This window comes from Schistocerca cancellata, chromosome 6 (assembly GCF_023864275.1).
Source record: "Schistocerca cancellata isolate TAMUIC-IGC-003103 chromosome 6, iqSchCanc2.1, whole genome shotgun sequence".
Taxonomy (NCBI): domain Eukaryota; kingdom Metazoa; phylum Arthropoda; class Insecta; order Orthoptera; family Acrididae; genus Schistocerca; species Schistocerca cancellata.
Window position 1 is genome coordinate 650,957,992 of NC_064631.1, and position 23,638 is coordinate 650,981,629.

Genomic DNA, 23,638 nt, shown 5'->3' on the forward strand with positions numbered 1-23,638 from the left:
AAATATATTTGTACATAAGGAACACACGAACCCTATCCGAGTTACGTGAGTACTCGCTTTTGGTGTGGCAATGCAGACATTTGAAGGAATGTTCTCTCCTCATAGGTTTGCAAACGCTGTTATCTTGTTACTGTTGAATCACGTTTCACAAGTGTTGTGTCAGTGAAGTCCTCTTGGGTAGCTCTTTCCAGTGTCACAGAGAAACGCATAGAGTTCCATTCACAAACATGTCGGTGTCATAAATCGACAGACATAAAGGTTAAAAATTACTTGCATACATAAAGTCACCTTTATTTGCCTTCCTTTCTTTTTGAGTCTCAACTTTCTGGCTGGTTCGATGCAGCTCGCCACAAATTCCTCTCCTGTGCCAACCCTTTCATCTCAGAGTGGCACTTGCAAACTACTTCTTGAATTCAGAATTTCACTCTGCAGCGGAGTGTGCGCTGATATGAAACCTCCTGGCAGATAAAAACTGAGTGCCGGACCGAGGCTCGAACTGGGGACCTTTTCCTTTCGCGGGCAAGTGCTCTACCATCTTTTTTTTGTTTATTTATTGATTTATTTTCAATAAAGATCACTCTGTTAAAAGGAACATGTAGATCATTTCTTGGTATAGTGTGCGCATTACATATTGAGTGGTGAGAGAAGCATGAGGTTCTGAGCTACCCTAGCATGACTCACGCCCCGTCTTTCAGGAGTGCTAGTTCTGCAAGGTTTGCAGGAGAGCTTCTGTAAAATTTGAAAGGTGGGAGACGAGGTACTGGCAAATGTAAAGCTGTGAGGGCGGCGCGTGCGTCGTGCTTGGGTAGCTCAGATGGTAGAGCACTTGCCCGCGAACGGCAAAGGTCCCGAGTTCGACTCTCAGTCCGGCACACAGTTTTAATCTGCCTGAAAGTTTTACTTCTTGAATTATTTGCTGTATTCCATTCTCTGTCTCCAGGCATAATTTTTACCCTCTACAACTTAATGAAACTCTGAAACTCGCACATCGATATATACTTCAAAACAGAAACAAAAGACGCACCACGGAGGAATCATCCGTATGGGAGGATATCAGTAGACGTGACGTACATTAACAGACAAAAAAATAATCACAGTTTCACAAAAACTTGATGATTTACTCAAGAGAAAAAGCTTCACAAATGAAGCAAGTCAATAACTCGTTGATTTACCCTGCCTCTATGCAAGCAGTTATTCGCCTTGGTATTAATCGATAGAGTTTTTGGATGACCTCCTCAGGGATATCGTGCAAAATTCTGTCCATCAGGCTAGTTAGATAATAAAAATTCCGAGCTGGTAGGAGGGCGCTGCCCACAATGCTCCGAAGTTTCTCATATACAGAGAGATCCACCGAACTTGCTGGCCAAGGAATAGTGCGGCAAGCACGGAGGCAAGCACTAGAAATTCTCGCCGTCTGTCTGCGAGTATTATCTTGCCGGAGTTTCAGCCCAGGATGTCTTGGGATGAAGGGCAACAAAACGGGGAGTAGAATATCGTCGACGTACCGCTGTCGACGTACCACGGATGTCAACCAAAGAATTCGTGGTGTGAAATGAAATGCACCCCTGTCTATGACTCCTCGTTTTCGGGACCTATGGTGGGGTAGAGTCAGGTAAATATACATACAAACAACTGTTAACTAAAATGGTTCAAATGGCTCTGAGCACTATGCGACTTAACTTCTGAGGTCATCAGTCGCCTAGAACTTAGAACTAATTAAACCTAACTAACCCAAGGACATCACACACATCCATGCTCGAGGCAGGATTCGAACCTGCGACCGTAGCGGTCACGCGGTTCCAGACTGAAGCGCCTTTAACCGCACGGCCACACCGGCCGGCTAACTGTTAACTGTAAAAGGGAATAATGATTACGACGGGCATGCATGTCCGAATGAATATTGCACAGTTGTTCTCAACAATACAGGCACGCCAATATCGTATTTATCCGAGACTTCCAATTAAAATGTCCTCACCTGCAGGGGAATTACATGATGTGTGTACGAGTGCAGGTTGTGGCAGGTGAACGAAGATGTTTGACTGTGTGGATCTGGTAGTGTGTCGTGCACGGATAGCCAAAGAGGTTAAGGCGACCGCTCGCGGGAAGACCAAAATCCGGGTTCGAGTCCCTGTCCGGCACAAATTTACAATGTCGTCATTCCTTTATACAGCTGATGGTTTTTCGTATTCGCAACTGCGAATACATCTGGGATATTTGATAACGGCTGTAATCGACGCAGTGTCTTATCCTTCAGATATGCACGCACGTCCGAAGGAGCGTTGCATCGTTCTTAACAAAACAAACAGTGCAATATCGTAATCAGGCTGATATCCTACCACTGTCCGGGGCGTCTCTACATGCATCTTCGGCCCGCAATTTCATTAGATGGGGTAGAGTTGTCTTCCGTGATGAACCTCGCTTCTACATCTACATATGTACTCCGCTAGCCACCAAGGGGTGTGTGGCGGAGGGCACAAGCCGCACCAAAGTCATATTCCCCCCCCCTCCCCCTCTGTTCCACTCGCAGATCTAATGAGGAAAAAACGACTGTCTGAACGCCTCAGTACGAGCTCTAATTTCCCTTATCTCTGAATGGTGATCATTGCGCGATTTGAAAGTTGGTGGTAATAATATATACTCTACGTCCTCGGTGAAGATCGGATTTCGGAATATAGCAAGCAGCCCCTTCCGTTTAGCGCGCCGTCTATCTGCAAGTGTGTCCCTCTTCAAACTTTCTATGAGATTTGTAACGCTCTCGCGATGACTAAATGTACCAGTCACGAATCTTGCCGCTCTTCTTTGGACCTTTTCAATCTCTTGAATCAGACCCAACCGTTATTTGTCCCGTATAGACCTACAATACTCTACGACTGGTTGAACTAACGAATTGTAAGCTATTTCCTTTGTTGAAGGACTGCATCGCTTCAGGATTCTACCAATAAACCGCAATTTAGAGTTCGCCTTACCCGATACTTGTGTAATCTGATCATTCCATTTGAGATCATTTCGAATAGCCACACCTAGATACTTGAAGGATGTTACCGCTTCTTAAGACTGGGCGTTTACTTTGTACTTGTACATTAATGGGGATTTTCGCCTTGTTATACGCAGTAGGTTACACTTACTAATATTTAGAGCTAACTGCCAGTCATTACACCACATATTTATTTTCTGCAAATCCTCATTGATTTGTTCACAACTTTCGTGTGATACTACTTTTCTGTAGACTACAGCAACATTGGTAAACAGCTCGGCATTATGCCGCTGTCAATACCATCAACCAGATCGTATATATAAATAGTAAAAAGTAGCAGTCCTATTACGCTGTCCTGGGGCATACCTGGAGTTACGCTTGTTTCAGTTGAAGTCACCCCGTTCAGGACGACATACTGCTCCGTGTCTGTTAGAAAACTTTCTGTCCAATCGCATATGTCATCGGATAGACCGTAAGAGCGCACTTTTTGGAACAAGCGACAGTGTGGAACTGAGTCGAACGCCTTTCGAAAGTTGAGAAATATGGCATCAACCTGGGAGCCGGTATCTGGAGCCTGTCGTATATCATGCACTAAGAGGGCCAGCTGTGTAACGCATGACCGCTGTTTCCTAAAGCCGTGCTGGTTTCTGCAGATGAGCTCCTCAGAGTCTAGAAAGGTCATTATATCTGAACACAAAACATGTTCTATGATTCTACAAAAAACCGGTGTCAGTGAAATTGGCCGGTAATTACGTGCATCCGATTTTGTACCCATTTTATAGATTGCTATGACCTGGGCATTCTTCCAGCCCCGTGGAACTTTCCACTGTTTCAATGATCTCTGATTGATGATGGATACGAATGGTGCTATATTTGTAGCATAATCAACATACAATCTTACTGGGATACCGTCTGGGACAGATGCCTTCCTGGCGTCTAGGGATCTTAGCTGTTTTACAATCCCAGATACACTAAACGCTATGTCAGCCATCCCTGCATTTGTTCGATGATTGAAAGTGGGAATGGTGCTGCAGTTTTTGAAAGCTAGGTTTAGAATTTCGGCCTTTTATTTATCATCATCAGTTGCATTACCCGAACTGAGCCCCACTGACCATCGAAGACGTGTCTGGGAAGGTCACGTGCAATGGTGCGATACCAACGTAACTGTCGTCCCATACGTCCCAACAACGATTTGTTCCATTTGTTTTTACAGCAGAACACCTTTGGTTTTCATTCACGTCACCTTAACAGTATTGCGGTACGTCGACGATATTCTATGTCTCGTTTTCTTGCCCTCTACGCCAAGCAATCCTGGGATTATATTTCGGAAAGATAATACCCGCCTGCTCACGGTGACAGTTTATACTGCTTGTCTTTGTGCTTGCCAAACTGTACTATGTCTGGTAAGATAGCCGGATGTCTGCCCAGTTGAGAATGATCGGAGTATCATGGCAGGGGCCTACAACTACCTCGGGACGTTGACGATCGAGCGCCCTATTTGGACAAAATTTGGCACGATATCGCACAGGATAGAACCGAACAACTCTACCAATTAATGCCAAGTCGAATAAGTGTTTGCCTATGAACTGGATGGACCAACGCGTTATTGGATTGCTCAAAAACAAAAAAATAAATAAATAAAATGCACTGAGCGCTATGGGACTTAATATCTGAGGTCATCAGTCCCCTAGACCTTAGAACTACTTAAACCTAACTAACCTAAGGACATAATACACATCCATGCCCGAAGCAGGATTCGAACCTGCGACCGTAGCGGTCGCACGGTTCTAAAATAAAGCGCCTAGAGGCGCTCGGCCACCCCGGCCGGCTGGCTTGCTCAAATTGTGAAGCTATTTATCTTGAATAAATCATCCAATTCTTTTGAAATTGTAATTATTTGTTGGTCTGTACATGTACGAGGGCTATCCACAATGTACATTACGTTTTGGAATTAAAAATAAATAAAGTATTGGAAATTTTTTTTATTATATACAGATGAAAGCCACACTTAAATACTACTTTTCTACATAGTTGCCATTTAAATTAAGGCCCTTATCGTAGCGATGGACGAGCTTGGAAATTCCTTCGTCGTAAAACTCGGCCGCCTGCGCCTTCAACCACGTGCTTCCCTCTTCTTGAAGCTGTGCGTCGTCATCAAAATGCTGCATAGCCAACCACGTCTTCATTGCTGGGAATAAGTGGAAGTCGCTCGGTGCCAGGTCGGGACTGTACGGCGGATGAGGAAACAACTCCCACTTAAAAGATTCGAGAACTTCACGAGTGGCATTTGCCGTGTGGGCCCGGGCGTTGTCGTGAATCAGCAAGATCTTTGAGCCCAACTTTCCCCTGCGCTTGTTTTGTATTGCTCTTCTGAGGTTGTGCAAAGTTTGGCAATACCTTTGAGAGTTTATTGCAGTGCCTATTTCGAGGAAATCCACAAAAATCACACCTTTTCTGTCCCAAAAGAGGTAACCACGTGGCTGAAGGCGCAGGCGGCCGAATTTCACGACGAAGGAATTTCCAAGCTCGTTCATCGCTACGATAAGTGCCTTAGTTTAAATGGCAACTATGTAGAAAAGTAGTATTTAAGTGTGGCTTTCATCTGTATATAATAAAAAAAATACCAATACTTTATTTATTTTAAATTCCAAAACGTAATGTACTTTGTGGATAGCCCATCTGCTGAGTTCCGTCTCAGACAGATAATTCCTTCTGGTGCGTCACTTTTCTTTTTTTTTACAATTGGAGCGTATTTACTCTTTCGTTACGTATATTGGTGTCCCCACTTAGTTGCCACATGTGGAATTCATTATGGAATACCACAGCAATGCCAATTTCTTAAAGTAATAGAGTGTTTCACATATACAGTTTAATGAGGGACGTTTCTAAAATGAGTCGTAATGTAAATGCCTAGCTGCAGTGTACGCAAAACATTAATATAGTTTGAAGCAACTTTGTGGCAAATGCTCAACCTCCAGTCTCCTTCATTGAGGCGGTAGATTCCATACTGTTCACTCTCACACCCTTATACATTTCTACTAGAGATGGGCAAAACTGTTCTTTTCAGAGATTGGATCAGAACTGTTCACTCCCTGAAATGAATTAACTCTTTTTCATGACTCACCACTAATTTACAATAGAAACTAAATGGAAGGCACATTGTCCTTTAAACTTGGTTTATTCCAGTACTATGCCTGTATTTTGATCTTATTTGATCCTATTTTGAAGTAACACAGATAATGAGTAAGAATTTTGTATTGTTTATTGAAATTTCCACGACATGACAAAGTTTTTGATTATTGATTTATTTTGCACTATCGTGGTTTTTTGGGTGATCGGAAAATGTTGTAACTTGAGATTTACATTAACAATATATTTGGCTATGATGTATTAAAATTTCATTAACCTCATACAAATACATCGCAAGCCATATATTTTTAAAGTGAACGTTTCCTTCCGAAGACGCCTAAAATCGCAAAATCCGTACCAGAATAAGAAAAAAAAATATAAATTTGACTGTAAAACGAAAGTGCTGCATATAGCCTTACGCAGAATAAAACAAGGAAAATATTGGTGTATCACATTTTGCGATACGTTTATCGGTTCGCTCGTAATTAAAGTGTAAATTAGAGAGTCCATAATAAAAATCTTATAGTAAGAGGAGTCATCAGGAACCTAATCTAATCAGTTTAAACAAATAAAAATAAAATAAAAACAATTGATGTATACATAACATATTAATGTAATATACATAGCAGTATTACTACGAAGAACAATATCCAGTGGGGACGAACTCCGATGTAGAGGCGCTGAGTCGAGCAGGTCGAGCCGCGAGCTGTATTACTGCATGAGCTGAGACGGCAGAGACCAGAGTGACACCTGAGTCGCTTTGCTCAACGCTCTGGCTAGAGTCGAGACGGTGGGGTGAGCGTTGAGCGGGCGAGTTCCGAGTGCGGGGGGAGCGGTGAACTCACCCGCTCGGAGACAAATCGTCCGTTCCCTTGCGAGCAGGTTTTTGCAAGTAGTTCCTATGTTATCCGCTAGGTGGCTCTCTGTCCTGTTGCTCGCATCAACTGCCCAGAGGGCAGGACATGCGACTGAAACGATCGCCGAGAGAGTGCGATGCGAAGTTAAGCTGCGCCAGACACTGCAGGCGGCAGACGACGCACAGAGACGGTACGGCATATGTGAAACACAAAATCCAATGGGGCACTGCACAATGCAGGCAGCCAAGGTAGAAGCAGGGCAGAGGCCGGCGCTGGCTGTGTTGTGTGGCGTGCACTGTGCTCTGACCAGCAGAGGCGCTGCTGATATGCTCCGTCTCTCTCTCTCTCTCTCTTCTCTCTCTCTCTCTCTCTCTCTCTCTCTGCCGTGGGAAACGTTTGGAGCTACCGTTATTTTTTTCTCAATCACTGATTGTTCACTCCTTTGAAAGATTCAGCTCTATGAATTAGTTCAAGAGTGGATCCCCCATCTCTAATTTCTACTGATTCGAGTACTCACCTTAGAGAAATCACAAACGTTTTATACGTATAGGTGGGAGAGGGTATATCTTTAGTGTCACAGACTATACACTGTGGAAGTAATGAGAAAATATGTAAAACACTCGGTTGGTATTATGAGAATATGTATTTTTGAACTTGTACAAATTATATGTGTTGAAACAAAAATAAATACATCTCTGTGGCAATGCAGTGCAGGATTTCTGAAGAGTCTGTGTGAATCCCGCAAGCAGCGGGTGTGGAGGTCCGCTGACGGCAGAAGCGGCTCCCGGCAGCAGCTCCCCGCTCACTCCTTCTGCCACTGACAGTACTGAAACACGACAAACAGCAGGCGGGTTAGCCGCTCAGCTGCCGAGGACGCCCTCAGCACAGTTGTCGGTGAAACAGTTAACTCGCGTGTCACGGCGTTGGTTACCTGGGGCACTACCACTGTACGTAGCGGGTCAAGGCCATTCATCGAATAGTGCCATAAATAAAAGGAAAATCGAAATGTGACAAGACTAGCTATAGGCTGATTCTAGCGCTGTCTACTTCGAGACAAACTTGTTGCTCAAAGCTACATCCTCTGTCAGAAATTTATGGTTCTTGGTCGCTCTTGTCAATGAACTATTAATTGCTTCCGCTCTTTTTGCATCCTTAACACTCTGCCGGCCGCACGTCTCGTACAAATTTATTCGCTTGGCGGCTGCAGCACTAATTCGGATTATTTGGCTTGTCGCCGGCCGCTTGTCACCTTTCCGTTGATGACAAGCTTCAAACACATTGACTTTTGCGCCATTTAATTTTCCGGAAATCCGCTATTTTGCCATATCGTTGCACAAACTCGAATTTTATTTTCAAGTAACTTCTGTGCAAGTTCTACACTATTACAATAATAATCCATACAAAGGTGATGCAACTTTCCATCAGAAGGTGTCAATAGTACCGTCATTGTTTTTGCTAAAGGCTATCTAGCGCCGGAATATATCTTGAATGAGGAAATGCATCCCGTACTCGAATCACACAGAATCCGAATGAGTATGCCGTATTTAGCAATTTTCAACAGATTGTGAACTTTAAAATGTATCCACCCACTCCACGGTATTATTCCTTCATCAGTTGAGATGTTTTGACTTAGATTAAATGTTTCTTTAAACTTTTTGGAAAAATAATAAGTTACGAATTACACTTTGACAAGCCGGCCGGCACTATCCAGTTTATTGTTGCTGTTGGAAAAATGTAAAAATGAAAATAGTTGTCTGAATCGACTGCGGGACATCGTTTTGCGAAATATCAGTGTGTCTATCAACGGATTCGTTGACTAATAATAATTGATCCTTGCTTTCCTTACAATTCCAGTTCTCGTCCCGTAACGGTAACAAATTTGGCATTTTTAATCCACTTCCCTTCTATTGCAATTTTGACTGTAGTACTTTTTGGTTTCGTTGCAAATATATTGAAATAGATCGTTCCCCATACATAATTGTACGATATCCTCGACGCTCTGTGTATCTCTGGGAAATATGTATGGACCCGGGGATCCTTCAAATTTATTAGTGGTCCTCGGTAAATCACCGTCTGACCACTGGGCACTGTTTTTTTCGTCTGATTCAGCCGAATCAGTCGACAATCGTATCGTTCGCCGAATTCTTCTTGGACGTATTTCACTTTCATCCTACGATTCTGTTTCACTTTAAATGGTTTCATATCCAATGTCTTCTTGTCGTACGGAACGTCAGACAAGACCTCCGCGCATTCATCGTAAATAATCCTATTGTTTCTTTCGTCCACCATGATGAAAGTGTACAATTACTTATAAAAACAAAACACTTGTTGGCGTGTGTAACTTGCTGTTACCTAAACAAAACACCAACATAATGCAAGAGATACTAACGTGCTGTCGCCGGTCACTGCGCGTTACTATGCCCACGACACCACTCCTGTGTCGTCGGCAACCGCGCGATACCATGCAGACGACATCATTGTCGTGTCGCCGGCTGTTGACCGCTATTTCGCGCAGGACACCACTGTGGTTTCGTCGGGCGGCGTGGTGTTAAGTCAATCTGTGTTCTAAATTCAGGAAGAAAATGGCCTGTTTCCTAAGCATTTGTTACAGTAAACCTAAACATGGATCATAGTTAACAGTATCCTATTCGCATCGACAACGCTTAAACCTGCCGCAAACTTTTTTCTGCGCACGGCTTACTATGTGTTCACCTGCACTGAGTAAAGGCCTGGCCAGACAGAATGCGGCCTGGCCGCCCGGCCTGTGGCCTTGAGCTGCAGCCGGCATGCCGCACTGTTGAATCGCTCGTTATTGTATGGCGGCGGTCACACAGAGTGCGGCTTTGACGCACCGGCATGCGGCCTGCCGCACCGGCCGCCGCCGGGTTGTCACAGATTACAGATTCGCCGCAAGCCGGAGCGGCTGCTTGCCTCTGTTGGCGCACTCAACCGCTCTGCTGTCACACTGGAAGCAGTGGCGTCAGGCGGTTTTTGTCTTGCAGCTCGTAGTGCATGCATCATGGACACAGAAAGACTTACAAAGGAGGTGAGAGAATACAACTTTTTGTCTGATCACGCGATTTGGAGGTAGAATACTTTTGCCCTCGATATACTCTTGATAGAAAGCTGAATTCTCAGAAATAGTGTTGTCACTGTGACGTCCATAACTTCCAATATCAACTACTGTAAACTCGGTAGTATGGATCAACGATCGCCAGGAGAACTAGCTAAAAGAACTGTTCGTAACAGAAGAATTGGGATCCACTATCCTTCGGGCATTTTAACCTGATAGGCTTTCCGTCTATGCTTCCAAGGCAGTTCTGAAACCCCCAAAGTTCTAGAAATCCTCCTTCAGATTTCTTCCACATCTCTGTTGTAGGAGTATGTAAATACTTGGGCTGTAGAACAGTCCATATTGCCTGGCACACTTATTTCACAATATCTGAACGTCCTAACCGAAAAGAAAAAACTATGGTCTGGTGACTGTCGCCTGTCGTCAAGTATCTGGAAAAGATTAAAATCTGTTATGCCGATAGAACGAATGGCTAAGTTAACGACCAAAGATATGTTTAAATTCAATGACAGTGGTATGAATACAATGAAAGAAAACAATCTATTAAGTAGAAAGTTCTCTCTAGCAGGACATACGGAACTAGATGTTACTATCGTTTGCTGTATTCGTAAACACTGCAAATAAATTTATCACTCCACTCGTAACTACGTTGTGGGATAGCACTTTCTTCCGGCGAACCTTTCATATGATATAGCAAAACTGAAATGGAATAATTTATATGACTTCTGTTTGAAGCACAAAGAGGCCACAAACAGTAAAACTTACCGCAAACAAATGGTTAGCCTGTGCCTTGTATCAATTGGCTTTCTCGAGTTCGTTGTGCACTTCTCGGTGCTACCTTTTTATCAGGCGATGCATTTCCTCGAAACATTCTCGCGACATACGAAAATATTTGAAGAACCTATCTTCGTCAGACATAGATCAATACACAGACGATGGTATTCTCCGAAGCTTTCTCTCTTGCTATTAATGTCGTGCACCCAACATCTCCTCTTCGTGGTGCCATTTCGTATCGCTAGTGCGAGCTACTCATTTCTGCAATAAAAATAATAATAAACTCGCACAGAGATAACACGTCCCGTGTGAGGATTCCAAATCGTCTAACGCCAAGACAATCGCGCTACGCATGCAAGCTTAATAATAGGGTTCGGCCCTTTCCACAGTGTAACACAGCTGACGCATCAAGAGTCGCTGCGGCCGGCCGGCCGTTGCCTGTGTGGCGTCCCTCGCCGCTGACGGGTCCGGCCCGCCGCTGCGCCGTCCGTCGCAGCGGCAGGCCGGATTCTGTCTGGCCAGGCCTTAAGGCGGTGCAGTTGTATAAGGGACGTTCGAAAAGAAATGAGCGGAGGCATATTTACAGAAACCAATATCTATATGTTAGAAGTATTGACCCTAGCTGTTGAGACACTTGTCCCACTGTGACATAAGGCGGTGAATGGCAGTCTCATAAAATTCCCGGGGCTGTGATGTTAACCAGTTACGCACGTACAGCAGGACGGCGTCGTCCGATGTGAATCGTTTGCCCCTCAGATCGTTTGACCAAGATGGCCCCCTTCTGATTCACTTCATGCAGCACGGAACAACAGTGAATGCCCAGCGTTGCTCGCTTACTGACCACCCTTCGCCAAGCGATCGAATTAAGACGACTAGGCAATCTCACCCCTGGGGTCATTCTGCTCCACGACAATGCAAAGCCTCATACGGCCAACAAATTTCGCGGCACTCCTGCAGGTATTCAAATGGGAGGTTCTCTGCCGCCCTCCATACAGTCCGGACCTCTCTCCCTGTAATTGCGCCATTTTTCGTCCCCATAGAAACGCTTTGAGCGGCAAACGACTCGCCTCGGACGGCGACCTCCAGTTGTTCGTGTGGCATTGGCTAACAACGCAGCCCCGGAAACAGGCATTTCCCGCCTTGTGTCCAGTGGGACAAGTGTCTCAACAGCCAGGGTCAATCTAACATTCAGCTTCTAGTTTCTGTAATTATGCCTCCTGCTCGTTTCTTTTTGAACACCCCTTATATTTCTGTACATTGTTGTTGTTGTTGTCTTCAGTCCTGAGACTGGCATGATGCAGCTCTCCATGCTACTCTAACCTGTGCAAGCTGCTTCTACTCCCAGTACGTACTGCAGCCTACATCCTTCTGAATCTGCTTAGTGTATTCATCTCTTGGTCTCCCTCTACGATTTTTACCCTCCACGCTGCCCTCCAACAGTAAATTGGTGATCCCTTGACACCTCAGAACATGTCCTACCAACCGATTCCTTCTTCCAGTCAAGTTGTGCCACAAACTCCTCCCAATTCTATTCAGTACCTCCTCATTAGTTATGTGTTCTACCCATCTAATCTTCAGCATTCTCCTGCAGCTCCACATTTATTTCTGTACATATATTTTTAGTAATTCGACATATATATTTGTAGATGGTAAAACTATTCACGTAGACTCAAACTGATATCTCGTTTCTGTGGACTTCAGCATGATGGACGCACCTTTCCATACTAGTCTATCCTAAGCAAGCCTCCTCATGTCTGCATGTCTACCTCAGTCTTTATCCATTTAAACCTGCTCACTGTATTCAAACGTTGGTTTCGCCCTACAGTATTTGCCCTCACGCTGTTCTCTATTACGAAACTGACAGTACTTTGCTGCCTCAGGATTCCTATCAGCGATTTCTGATGGCAATGTTTGGTTTGTGGGGCGCTCAACCACACGTTTATCAACGCCCGTAAAAATTCCCAATCTTTTGTCGGTGCAGCCATTTTCCATACTCCGTACGTCAAATGAGGTTGACACAAAGGGCCAAACGGCTAAGCAGGAATAGCGGAAGGATAAATGCAAGGTTGCAGAAGCATGAAAACTAGGAGAAAAATGGATGCTACCTGTGGAAAATTGAAGAGGTCTTTGGAGAAAAGTGAAGTAACTGTATGAGTATCAAGAGATCAGATGACAATATGGTGTTGATCAAAGAAGGGAAAGCAGAAAGGTCGAAGGAACATAAGGGAGGGCCAACACAGGGAAACAGACCTCAGAACAATGTGGTAGAAAGAGAAGAGGAAGTAGGTGAAGATGAGATGAGGCATATAATACTGCGAGAACAATTTAAAAGAGTACTTAAAGTCCTGAGTGGGAGCAACGGACCTGGAATAGACGCGATTCCCTCAGAATAATTGAGATCCATAGGGGTGAGAGCCAGCCATGACAAAATAATTCCACCTTGTATGTAGGTTGTAAGAGACAGACAATTTACTTTAAGATTTCAGGAAGAATGTAATAGCTTCAATTTCAAAGAAGGCAGTTGCTGACAGGTGTGAATACTATTCAACCATCAGGTTGAGAATTCTAGGAAGCTAATTATCGACAAAAATTACATATATAAGACATGGCTGACGTTGGAGAAGGTCGCTTTGGGTTCTGGAGAAATGTAGAAACATCCAAGGCAATATTGACTAGCGGGGGCTGTATGAGGGTACTGGATGGTTTTGTAAGTTAGAGGGTCTCAGGAAACCACATAAAGGACGTCCGCCTAAAAGGGGGCAAGTAAAACACAGTGAGGTAGTTGTAGAAACGATCGGTATTGTAGTTGTAAATTGTTGTAGCTGTGTTGGGAAAGAACCAGAGCTCCAAGCCCTAATAGAAAGCACTAAAGCTCAAATAGTTGTAGGTACAGAAAGCTGGCTTAAGCCGGAAATAAGTTCAGCCGAATTTTTTTCAAACGATCTAACAGTGTTCAGAAAAGGTAGATTAAATACAGTATTTATTGCTGTCAAAAGTAGTTTACCTCGTAGTGAAATTGCAGTAGATAGTTCCTGCGAATTAGTATGAGTAGAGCTTGTACTTGGCAATCGGACTAAACTGTTAATTGGATCGTTCTACCGACCCCCTACTCAGAAGATGTAGTTGCCGATCAGTTCAAAGAAAACTTGAGTCTCATTTCAAATAGGTACGCCACTCATACAACTATAGTCGCTGGCGGCTTCAGTCTACCCACGATATGCTGGAAAAATTATACATTTAAAGCCAGCGGCAAGCATTAAACGTCATCCAAAATTATACTTAATGCTTTCTCAGAAAATTATTTTGAACAATTAGTTCATGAGGCCACTCGAAAGGTAAATGGTAGCGAAAACATATTTGACCTCTTAGCAACAAATAATCCTGGACAAATACGGAGTATCATGGCGAAAACAGGGATTAGCGACCACAAGGCAGTTGCTGCTGTGCTGAATACCGTAACACCCATAACCATCAAAAAGAAGTGCAAATAACATCTATTTAAAAAAAGCTGAGAAAAATAATCTTAACGCCTTTTTAAGAGACAATCTCGACTCCTTCCGATCTGATCACGAAGCGTAGAAAACATGTCGAATGATTTCAAAGAGATATTATCGATGGCAATTGAGAGATACATACCACATAAATTAATAAGCGATGGTACTGATCCCCATGGTATACAAAACGGATCACATCGCTGTTGCAGAAACAACGAAAAAAGCATGCCAAATTTAAAATAACGCAAAATCCCGAAGATTGGCAATGTTTTGCATAACTTCGAAATATAGTGCGTGCTTCAATGCGAGATGCTTTTAATAAATTCCACAACGAAACTCTGTCTCGGAATCTAGCAGAAAACCCAAAGAGATTCTGGTCATACACTCCTGGAAATTGAAAAAAGAACACATTGACACCGGTGTGTCAGACCCACCATACTTGCTCCGGACACTGCGAGAGGGCTGTACAAGCAATGATCACACGCACAGCACAGCGGACACACCAGGAACCGCGGTGTTGGCCGTCGAATGGCGCTAGCTGCGCAGCATTTGTGCACCGCCACCGTCAGTGTCAGCCAGTTTGCCGTGGCATACGGAGCTCCATCGCAGTCTTTAACACTGGTAGCATGCCGCGACAGCGTGGACGTGAACCGTACGTGCAGTTGACGGACTTTGAGCGAGGGCGTATAGTGGGCATGCGGGAGGCCGGGTGGACGTACCGCCGAATTGCTCAACACGTGGGGCGTGAGGTCTCCACAGTACATCGATGTTGTCGCCAGTGGTCGGCGGAAGGTGCACGTGCCCGTCGACCTGGGACCGGACCGCAGCGACGCACGGATGCACGCCAAGACCGTAGGATCCTACGCAGTGCCGTAGGGGACCGCACCGCCACTTCCCAGCAAATTAGGGACACTGTTGCTCCTGGGGTATCGGCGAGGACCATTCGCAACCGTCTCCATGAAGCTGGGCTACGGTCCCGCACACCGTTAGGCCGTCTTCCGCTCACGCCCCAACATCGTGCAGCCCGCCTCCAGTGGTGTCGCGACAGGCGTGAATGGAGGGACGAATGGAGACGTGTCGTCTTCAGCGATGAGAGTCGCTTCTGCCTTGGTGCCAATGATGGTCGTATGCGTGTTTGGCGCCGTGCAGCTGAGCGCCACAATCAGGACTGCATACGACCGAGGCACACAGGGCCAACACCCGGCATCATGGTGTGGGGAGCGATCTCCTACATTGGCCTTACACCACTGGTGATCGTCGAGGGGACACTGAATAGTGCACGGTACATCCAAACCGTCATCGAACCCATCGTTCTACCATTCCTAGACCGGCAAGGGAACTTGCTGTTCCAACAGGACAATGCACGTCCGCATGTATCCCGTGCCACCCAACGTGCTCTAGAAGGTGTAAGTCAACTACCCTGGCCAGCAAGATCTCCGGATCTGTCCCCCATTGAGCATGTTTGGGACTGGATGAAACGTCGTCTCACGCGGTCTGCACGTCCAGCACGAACGCTGGTCCAACTGAGGCGCCAGGTGGAAATGGCATGGCAAGCCGTTCCACAGGACTACATCCAGCATCTCTACGATCGTCTCCCCTTCCTGGGACAATGAATTCACGGTGTTCTTATTTCAGTTTCCAGGAGTGTATATAAAGCGCACCAGTGGCAAGACGCAATCAATACCTTCATTGCGCGACAACAACGCTGAAGTCACTGATGACAGTGCCACCAAGGCAGAGTTATTAAACACGGTTTTCCGAAACACCTTTACCAAAAAAGTCGAAGTAAATAACCCCGAATTCCAGTCATGATAAACTGAGAAGATGAGAAGCATGGAAGTAGATATGCTTGTTGTTGCAAAGCAGTTTTAATCACTTAATAAAGGCAAGGCTTCCGGTCCACATAGTATACCATTCAGGTTCCTTTCAGGCTATGCAGATGCAATAGATCCTTAATTAGCAATTATACACAACCACTAGCTCACATTAAGTTCCGTACCTAAAGACTGGAAAGTTGCTCAAGTCACACCAATACCCAAAAAGGGAAATAGGAGTAATCCGCTGAATTACAGGCCCATAACACTAACTTCGATTTTCAGTTGGCTTTTGGAACATACAATCCTGGAAATGGAAAAAAGAACACATTGACACCGGTGTGTCAGACCCACCATACTTGCTCCTGACACTGCGAGAGGGCTGTACAAGCAATGATCACACGCACAGCACAGTGGACACACCAGGAACCGCGGTGTTGGCCGTCGAAAGGCGCTAGCTGCACAGCATTTGTGCACCGCCGCCGTCAGTGTCAGCCAGTTTGCCGTGGCATACGGAGCTCCATCGCAGTCTTTAACACTGGTAGCATGCCGCGACAGCGTGGACGTGAACCGTATGTGCAGTTGACGGACTTTGAGCGAGGGCGTATAGTGGGCATGCGGGAGGCCGGGTGGACGTACCGCCGAATTGCTCAACACGTGGGGCGTGAGGTCTCCACAGTACATCGATGTTGTCGCCAGTGGTCGGCGGAAGGTGCACGTGCCCGTCGACCTGGGACCGGACCGCAGCGACGCACGGATGCACGCCAAGACCGTAGGATCCTACGCAGTGCCGTAGGGGACCGCACCGCCACTTCCCAGCAAATTAGGGACACTGTTGCTCTTGGGGTATCGGCGAGGACCATTCGCAACCGTCTCCATGAAGCTGGGCTGCGGTCCCGCACACCGTTAGGCCGTCTTCCGCTCACGCCCCAACATCGTGCAGCCCGCCTCCAGTGGTGTCGCGACAGGCGTGAATGGAGGGACGAATGGAGACGTGTCGTCTTCAGCGATGAGAGTCGCTTCTGCCTTGGTGCCAATGATGGTCGTATGCGTGTTTGGCGCCGTGCAGCTGAGCGCCACAATCAGGACTGCATACGACCGAGGCACACAGGGCCAACACCCGGCATCATGGTGTGGGGAGCGATCTCCTACACTGGCCGTACACCACTGGTGATCGTCGAGGGGACACTGAATAGTGCACGGTACATCCAAACCGTCATCGAACCCATCGTTCTACCATTCCTAGACCGGCAAGGGAACTTGCTGTTCCAACAGGACAATGCACGTCCGCATGTATCCCGTGTCACCCAACGTGCTCTAGAAGGTGTAAGTCAACTACCCTGGCCAGCAAGATCTCCGGATCTGTCCCCCATTGAGCATGTTTGGGACTGGATGAAGCGTCGTCTCACGCGGTCTGCACGTCCAGCACGAACGCTGGTCCAACTGAGGCGCCAGGTGGAAATGGCATGGCAAGCCGTTCCACAGGACTACATCCAGCATCTCTACGATCGTCTCCATGGGAGAATAGCAGCCTGCATTGCTGCGAAAGGTGGATATACACTGTACTAGTGCCGACATTGTGCATGCTCTGTTGCCTGTGTCTATGTGCCTGTGGTTCTGTCAGTGTGATCATGTGATGTATCTGACCCCAGGAATGTGTCAATAAAGTTACCCCTTCCTGGGACAATGAATTCACGGTGTTCTTATTTCAATTTCCAGGAGTGTATATTGTATTCCAACATCATGAAATACCTCGAAGAAAACGATTTACTGTCACATAGTCAGCACGGATTCAGAAAATATCGTTCTTGCGGTACACAACTAGCTCCCTATACTCATGAAGTAATGAGAGCTGTTGACAGGGGATATCAAATTGACTCAATATTTTTAGAGTTTCAGAAGGCTTTCGACACCGTTCCTCACAAGCGTCTTCTAATCAAACTGTCTGCCCATGCAATAACGCCTCAGTTGTACGACTGGATTCGTGATTTCCTGCCAGAAAGGTCAGAGTTCGTAGTTATAACGGAAAGTCATCGATTAAAACAGAAGTATTATCCGACGTTCCCCAAGTAAGTGTTATAGGCCCTCTATTGTTCCTGATCTATATTAACGACATAGGAGACAATCTGAGTAGCCCTCTTAGATTATTTGCAGATGATGCTATCATTTATCGTCTTGTAAAGTCATACCCCCTTGTAAAGTCCTACCCCCATGAACCATGGACGTTGCCGTTGGTGGGGAGGCTTGCGTGCCTCAGCGATACAGATGACCGTACCGTAGGTGCAAACACAGCGGAGGGGTATCTGTTGAGAGGCCACACAATCGTGTGGTTCCTGAAGAGGGGCTGCAGCCTTTTCAGTAGTTGCAGGGGCAACAGTCTGGATGATTGACTGATCTGGCCTTGTAACACTAACCAAAACGGCCTTGCTGTGCTGGTACTGCGAACGGCTGAAAACGAGGGAAACTACAGCCGTAATTTTTCCCGAGAGCATGCAGCTTTACTGTATGGTTAAATGATGATGGCGTCCTCTTGGTTAAAATATTCCGGAGGTAAAATAGTCCCCCATTCGGATCTCCGGGCGGGGACTACTCAGGAGGATGTCGTTATCAGGAGAAAGAAAACTGGCGTTCTATGGATCGGAGCGTGGAATGTCAGAACCCTTAATCGGGCAGGTAGGTTAGAAAATTTAAAAAGGGAAATGGATAGGTTAATGTTAGATATAGTGGGAATTAGTGAAGTTCGGTGGCAGGAGGAACAAGACTTTTGGTAGGGGAATACAGGGTTATAAATACAAAATCAAATAGGGGTAATGCAGGAGTAGGTTTAATAATGTATAAAAAATACGAGTGCGGATAATCTACTACAAACAGCATAGTGAACGCATTATTGTGGCCAAGATAGACACGAAGCCCATGCCTACTACAGTAGTACAAGTTTATATGCCAACTGGCTCTGCAGATGATGAAGAAATTGAAGAAATGTATGATGAGATAAAAGAAATTATTCAGGTAGTGAAGGGAGACAAAAATTTAATATTCATGGGTCACTGGAATTCGGTAGTAGGAAAAGGCAGAGAAGGAAACATAGTGGGTGAATATGGATTGGGGGAGTGAAATGAAAGAGGAAGCCGTCTGGTAGAATTTTGCACAGAGCATAACTTAATCATAGCTAACACTTGGTTCAAGAATCATAAAAGAAGGTTGTACACATGGAAGAATCCTGGAGATACTAGAAGATATCAGATAGTTTATACGATGGTAAGACAGAGATTTAGGAACCAGGTTTTAAATTGTAAGACATTTCCAGGGGCAGATGTGGACTCTGAACACAATCTATTGTTTATGAACTGTAGGTTAAAACTGAAGAAACTGCAAAAAGGAGGGAATTTAAGGAGATGGGACCTGGTTAAACTGACTAAACCAGAGGTTGTACAGAGTTTCGGGGAGAGCATAAGGGAACAATTGACAGGAATGGGAGAAAGAAATACAGTAGTGGAAGAATGGGTACCTTTGAGGGATGAAGTAGTGAAGAAAGCAGACGGTCAAGTAGGTAAAAAGATGTGGGCTAGTAGAAATCCTTGGGTAACAGAAGAAATATTGAATTTAATTGATGAAAGGAGAAAATATAAAAACGCAGTAAATGAACCAGGCAAAAAGGAATACAAACGTCTCAAAAATGAGATTGACAGGAAGTGCAAAATGGCTAAGCAGGGATGGATAGAGAACAAATGTAAGGATGTGGAGGCTTATCTCAGTAGAGATAAGATAGATACTGCCTGCAGGAAGATTAAAAAGATCTTTGGAGAAAAGAGAGCCACATGTATCAATATCAAGAGCTCAGATGGAAAACCAGTTCTAAGCAAAGAAGGGAAAGCGGAAAGGCGGAAGGAGTATACAGAGGGTCTATACAAGGGCGATGTAGTTGAGGATAATATTATTGAAATTGAAGAGGATGTACATGAAGATGGAATGAGAGACACGATACTGCGTGAAGAGTTTGACAGAGCACTGAAAGACGCGTGTCGAAACAAGGCCCCGGGAGTAGACAACATTCCATTGGAACTACTGACGGCTTTAGGAGAGCCAGTCCTGACAAATCTCTGTCGTCTGGTGAGCAAGATGTATGAGCACTGAAAGACGCGAGTCGAAAAAAGGTCCCGGGAGTAGACAACATTCCATTGGAACTACTGACGACCTTGGGAGAGCCAGTCCTGACAAATGTATGAGACGGGTTAAATACCCTCAGACTTCTAGAAGAATATAATAATTCCAATCCCAAAGAAAGCAGGTGTTGCCAGATGTGAAAATTACCGAACTATCAGTTTAATAAGTCACAGCTGCAAAATACTAACGCGAATTCTTTACACACGAATGGAAAAACTGGTAGATGCCGACCTCGGGGAAGATCAGTTTGGATTCCACAGAAATGTTGGAACACGTGAGGCAATACTGACCCTACGACTTATCTTAGAAAATAGATTAAGGAAAGGCAAACCTACGTTTCTAACATTTGTAGACTCAGAGAAAGCTTTTGACAATGTTGATTGGAATACTCTCTTTCAAATTCTAAAGATGGCAGGGGTAAAATACAGGGAGCGAAAGACTATTTACAATTTGTACAGAAACCAGATGGCAGATATAAGAGTCGAGGGGCATGAAAGGGAAGCAGTGGTTGGGAATGGAGTGAGACAGGGTTGTAGCCTCTCCCCGATGTTATTCAATCTGTATATTGAGCAAGCAGTAAAAGAAACAAAAGAAAAATTCAGAGTAGGTATTAAAATCCATGGAGAAGAAATAAAAATGTTGAGGTTCACCGAAGACATTGTAATTCTGTCAGGGACAGCAAAGGACTTGGAAGAGCAGTTGAACGGAATGGACAGTGTCTTGGAAGGAGGATACAAGATGAACATCAACAAAAGCAAAACGAGGATAATGGAATGTAGTCGAATTAAGTCGGTTGATGCTGAGGGAATTAAATTAGGAAATGAGACTATTAAAGTTGTAAAGGAGTTTTGCCATTTGGTGGGCAAAATAACTGATGATGGTTGAAGTAGAGAGAATATAACATGTAGACTGGAAATCTCAAGGAAAGCGTTTCTGAAGAAGAGAAATTTGTTAACATCGAGTATAGATTTAAGTGTCAGGAAGTCGTTTCTGAAAGTATTTGTATGGAGTGTAGCCATGTATGGAAGTGAAACGTGGACGATAAATAGTTTAGACAAGAAGAGAATAGAAGCATTCGAAATATGGTCCTACAGAAGAATGCTGTAGATTGGATGGGTAGATCACATAACTAATGAGGAGGTATTGAATATAATTGGGGAGAAAAGGAGTTTGTGGTACAACTGGACAAGAAGAAGGGACCGGTTGGTAGGACCTGTTCTGAGGCATGAGGGGATCACAAATTTAGCATTGGAGGGCAGCGTGGAGGGTAAAAATCGTAGAGGGGTAAAACTCGTAGATTCAGAAGGATGTAGGTTGCAGTAAGTACTGGGAGATGAAGAAGCTTGCACAGGATAGAGTAGCATGGAGAGCTGCATCAAACCAGTCTCTGGACTGAAGACAACAACAACGACAAAGTCATTAGATGATCAAAACGAATTGCAAAATAATTTGGAACAAATATCTGTGTGCTGCGAAAAATGGTAATTGACTCTGAGTAAAGAAAAGTGTGAAGTTATTCACTTGAGTACTAAAGGAAATCCGCTAAATTTCGATTATGCGACAAGTCACACAAATCTGAAGGCTGTAAATTCAACTAAATACTTAGGGATTAAGGTGCAACAGATCTACTAAAGAGACTGCTTACACCACGCTTGTCCTTCATAATCTGGAGTATTGCTGTCCAGTGTGGGATCCGATTAGTTGGGACTGACGAATGATATTGATAAAGTTCAAAGAATGGGCAGCTCGTTTTGTATTATCGTGAAATAGAGGAAATAGTGCCACAAACATGATACGTGAATTGGAGTGGCAATCATTAAAACAAAGGCGTTAATCGTTGCGACGGGATGTTCTCATGAAATTTCAATCACCAGTTTTCTCCTCCGATTGCGAAAACATTCTGTTGGCACCCACCTGCGTAGGGAGAAATGATCATCACGATAAAATAAGGGAAATCAGGGATCGCACAGAAAAATTTAAGTGCTCGTTTTTCCCGCGCGCCCTTAGAGAGTGGAACGGTAAGAGATAGCTTGAAGGTGGTTCATTGAACCCTCTGTCAGGCACTTCATTGTGAATAGCTGAGTAATCACGTTGATGGAAATGTAGACTTTATGGCTTATGCTATAAGATAGGTTAAGGAAAGGCAAACCTACAATGATAGCATTTGTAGACCTAGGAAAAGCTTTTGGCTGTGTGCACAGGAATAAATCTCTTGAAATTGAAGGAGGTAGCAGGGATGTAATACAGTGATCGAAAGATTATTTACATCTTGTACAGAAACCAGATTTCATTTATAAGAGTTCAAAGAACGTAAAAAGAAGCCACGGTTGAGAAGAGAGTGAGATTTTTAGCCGATCCACCAAGTTATTCAGTCTATGACACAGGAATCTGTGAAGAAAACCAAGCAGATATTGGAAATTGAATTAAAGTTAATGGAAAAGAAAATAATATTCTTGCAGTTTGAAGATGAATCTGTAATTCTGTTAGAGGCAACTAAGGACGTGGGAGAGCAGATGAACGGAACGGGTTTTGTCTTGAAAGAACATTGTAAGATGAACATCAAAGAAATAAAGAAACGGTTAATGGGATTTAGTTAGCTAAATATAATCAGCTATGCTGAAAGTATGAGATTGGAGAATGAGACACTAAAAGGAGTAGACGAGTTTTTTATTATTTGGGCAGCAAAATAACTAATAATGGACGAAGAAGGGAAGACGTAAACTAGAAACTGGAAATAGCAAGAAAAGCATTTCTGAAAAAGAGGAATTCCTTAATGTCTAATAGAAATTTAAGTGGTAGGTAGTTTTTTTTAAGGTGTATGTCAAGAGTTGACATATGACGCTACAGCAGAGCGCTGTAGAATAGGTTGGCAGATCGAATAACAAATTGGGTATGTATTCCTTTTCGCCTGCTTCATTTTCTGCATTTATATATTTTCGCCTTTCTTCAGTTGAAGTCAATATCTCCCGAGTTCTCCATGGATTTCTACTTGGCCTTTTCTTTTTATCCTCATGATCCTCTGATGCTTTCCCTGTTGCATCTCTCAAAGCTACCCATTCGTCTTGTCTTGCATTTCTTTCCACTGTTTCAATCTGACTTTGCCTCCTGTTGCCTCTGAAACTCAGTTTGTATCTCCTTAGGCTCATCTACATCCTGTCTCCTTAATTTCTTACCTTTTTTCAGTTTCAGTACAGTACTACTTTTACACTGGCTTTCTCGTCTCATGTGACATGTAGTGGTCACCTCCACATTAGATAGTAATTCTGGTTACCTATGATCAGATAGTTACCTCTCGACGAGGAACTAAGGTTAACCTAATAGTAACTTCAGTAGAGTACTCCTTTTACACTGGCTTGATC

At 44.5% G+C, this 23,638-nt stretch overlaps 1 protein-coding gene across 1 annotated transcript in view; it reads right to left on the reverse strand.

The window, feature by feature from the left end:
- Nucleotides 1-7,584: 7,584 nt before the first annotated feature.
- The window catches only part of LOC126191271 (general odorant-binding protein 70), a 143,873-nt gene continuing 127,819 nt past the window's right edge, over nt 7,585-23,638 (reverse strand). Inside the window, exon 7 of the mRNA XM_049932080.1 lies at nt 7,585-7,786. Within this exon, the coding sequence (XP_049788037.1) occupies nt 7,763-7,786 (24 nt within the window). The 3' untranslated portion in view covers nt 7,585-7,762. The remainder of the gene's footprint in view (nt 7,787-23,638) is intronic.